The sequence below is a fragment of the Octopus bimaculoides genome, chromosome 13 (assembly GCF_046866305.1).
Source record: "Octopus bimaculoides isolate indiv1 chromosome 13, ASM4686630v1, whole genome shotgun sequence".
Classification (NCBI taxonomy): Eukaryota; Metazoa; Mollusca; class Cephalopoda; order Octopoda; family Octopodidae; genus Octopus; species Octopus bimaculoides.
In genome coordinates, this window is record NC_142940.1 from 57,196,987 (window position 1) to 57,199,486 (window position 2,500).

The 2,500-nt window shown below is 33.8% G+C and overlaps 1 protein-coding gene across 1 annotated transcript in view; it reads left to right on the forward strand.

The window, feature by feature from the left end:
• Window positions 1-528: 528 nt before the first annotated feature.
• LOC106876485 (uncharacterized) overlaps window positions 529-2,500 on the forward strand; it is a 20,691-nt gene continuing 18,719 nt past the window's right edge. The window contains exon 1 of the mRNA XM_014925048.3: window positions 529-987. Coding sequence (XP_014780534.1) covers window positions 708-987 — 280 coding nt within the window. The 5' untranslated portion in view covers window positions 529-707. The remainder of the gene's footprint in view (window positions 988-2,500) is intronic.

Here is a 2,500-nt window from a genome sequence, read left to right on the forward strand (position 1 = left end):
CACACACACACACACACACACACACACACACACACACACACATACACACACACACTTAAACACATACATATATGCACTCATTCGTACGCCCATTTTGCTTCTTTCTTTCTGTCTGTCTTTCTTTCTTTCGTTCTTTCTTTCTTTTCCACTTTTTTTTTCTTTCTCACCCTTTTGCGGTGGGCCGATACGAGAAAACGGGGCGTGTTTGAAGCTCTGTTCAATCAAATCATCATCAAATATATAAATATATATATATATATATATATATATATATATATATATATATATATATATATATATATATATATATATATATATACATATACATATATATATATACATGTATATATAGGTATGCATGTATATATATATATTTACAAATATATATATTTATGTTAATTTATGTATATATATATCTGTATATATACATATATAAATACATATATATATATATATATATATATATATATATATATATATATATATATATATATCTGTATATATATATACATATATATAAATATATATATATAATATATCCATGTATATGTATGCGCACTCACATTGTGTCTATATATATAGACATTGGTGGAGAAAGCTCAGACATTTCGGCCAAAACCAATACCAATAGCAAGTCGAAGCTCTCAAATCCTGAACCAACACCTGAAGCAAGAAGCAATCCTTAAAGCTACCCAAAGACTCTCAGAATGCCGCCAATAGAAGCAATCGAAGAAACTTATGAACCAACAAGCCTTTTTGGCAACGACAAATCACTGGCTAGCGAACTGTTACAGAGTCGTCTCAGGTCCAAATCCAGACCTAGCAGACAGTGGCAGACGATCTCTTCCTCAACGACCGGTTTCTTACCCGGTTGGGTTACAACATGGTTCGTTCTCACAGCTGCCATCTGCACTTGGGACGCCAGTTTCATCATGTTGCGACCACTTTCCTTCCCCGAGGGACCTCTCTCACAATTTTGGTATCCCTGTAAGTAGACTGTTTCTTTCTTTCTTTCTTTGATTCATTTTTTCTTATCCTCCTCGTCCTCTTCTTTCTCTTTGTACTTCTCTACTCTTCTTCTTCTTCTCATATAAAATCATTTTTCTTCTCGTAAAAATCTTTTTTTCTAACCTTTCATTTTTTTCTCTTACAATTAATTTTCCTCGTTTCTACTCTCTCTTTTTTTTCGTTTTGGTTTACCATTTCTCTTGTTTCAATGATAAAACCTGAATATTTATCACAATTTCACTGTCTTAATTGTAATTTCATTATAGGCAGTGCAGAAAGCTGATCAACTGCCAGAAACTGTTAAGCAGCGAACTGAATGCTTTACAGAATTTCCCCTACCATTTATTCTTCTATTTCAGTCCATTTCCTGCTTCGGTTGATTTATTTTCTCTTTCATTAACCCTAAATTCAACTACAGTAAATCCCAAACAAATTCGGAGGGCTCAAAGCCAATATCTACCCCGTCATTCTCCTTACCGACAACTGCACCGCCAATAGCATTTCTGCCATACATACAAGAAGGCAACTTCGTTTTCGGTATGCTAAAATTATTAGCCGGAAACCTCCCATACCACGCTCACAACTACATAGAAAAAGGGAGGGCACATTGGATAATGTAGTTCTAGATACACTTATGTTTGAGGAAAAAATAACGGGATAGTCGCGACATCAGTGATAAAGTCTGACCTGGGGCTAAACCACACCAGCCTTGTTCTAGATGTAAGAAACTTTCCTGAGCAGTGAAGAAGGATGACAGGATTAAATGAATGCGGTCAGGTTTGTCTCTCGAGATTCTGAGATCGAATCTTGCGAGAGAAGAATTGATCGTTCACTCTTACAAATACGATATTTTAACTCTATAGATGCTAATTCTAGTTCTTAATTGTAGCTCTGCAATATAACAGTATCTTTTAATAATAACCGTTAACTTTTAACCCCTAGAACTTAAACCTAGATAATAACTTGCTATTAGCTCCAGTCCTTAACCCTTGCCTTAAACCCCAGACTTTAATTCTAGTTCTTAACTTTAGACTTTTAAATGATACGCTTGATTGAAGATCTTGTTGCACCCGTGATTCTCAGACTGGACGTTGCCGCTTACAAGGCCCCGCAAAGTGTATCTAGGTGCACCTCGGATTAAAAAAATAATATAATTTAAAATTTTATAAAACCTTGAGAATCTTGAAAAACGTGTTATTCATATTGTTATATAACTAATAGAATAACGTCAACCAATAATTTTCCTGTATTTTTTACCACATGTTTTTTTTTACGCTAAAACATAGTTTTTTTTTTAAAACTTACAATGCAAAGTATGTCAGTAAAATTTAGTCTCCGGTGCATTTCGAAACCAAAATGATTGAGGTCGACACTCATACGAATAGTTTGAGCGTGAAAGAAAATGTGTTTCGTTTAAAACTCTTCACTAAAGAAACAAAAACGTCAACAAATAAGATATTTTTCATATCCATTGAAGACGTATTGAAAAGAA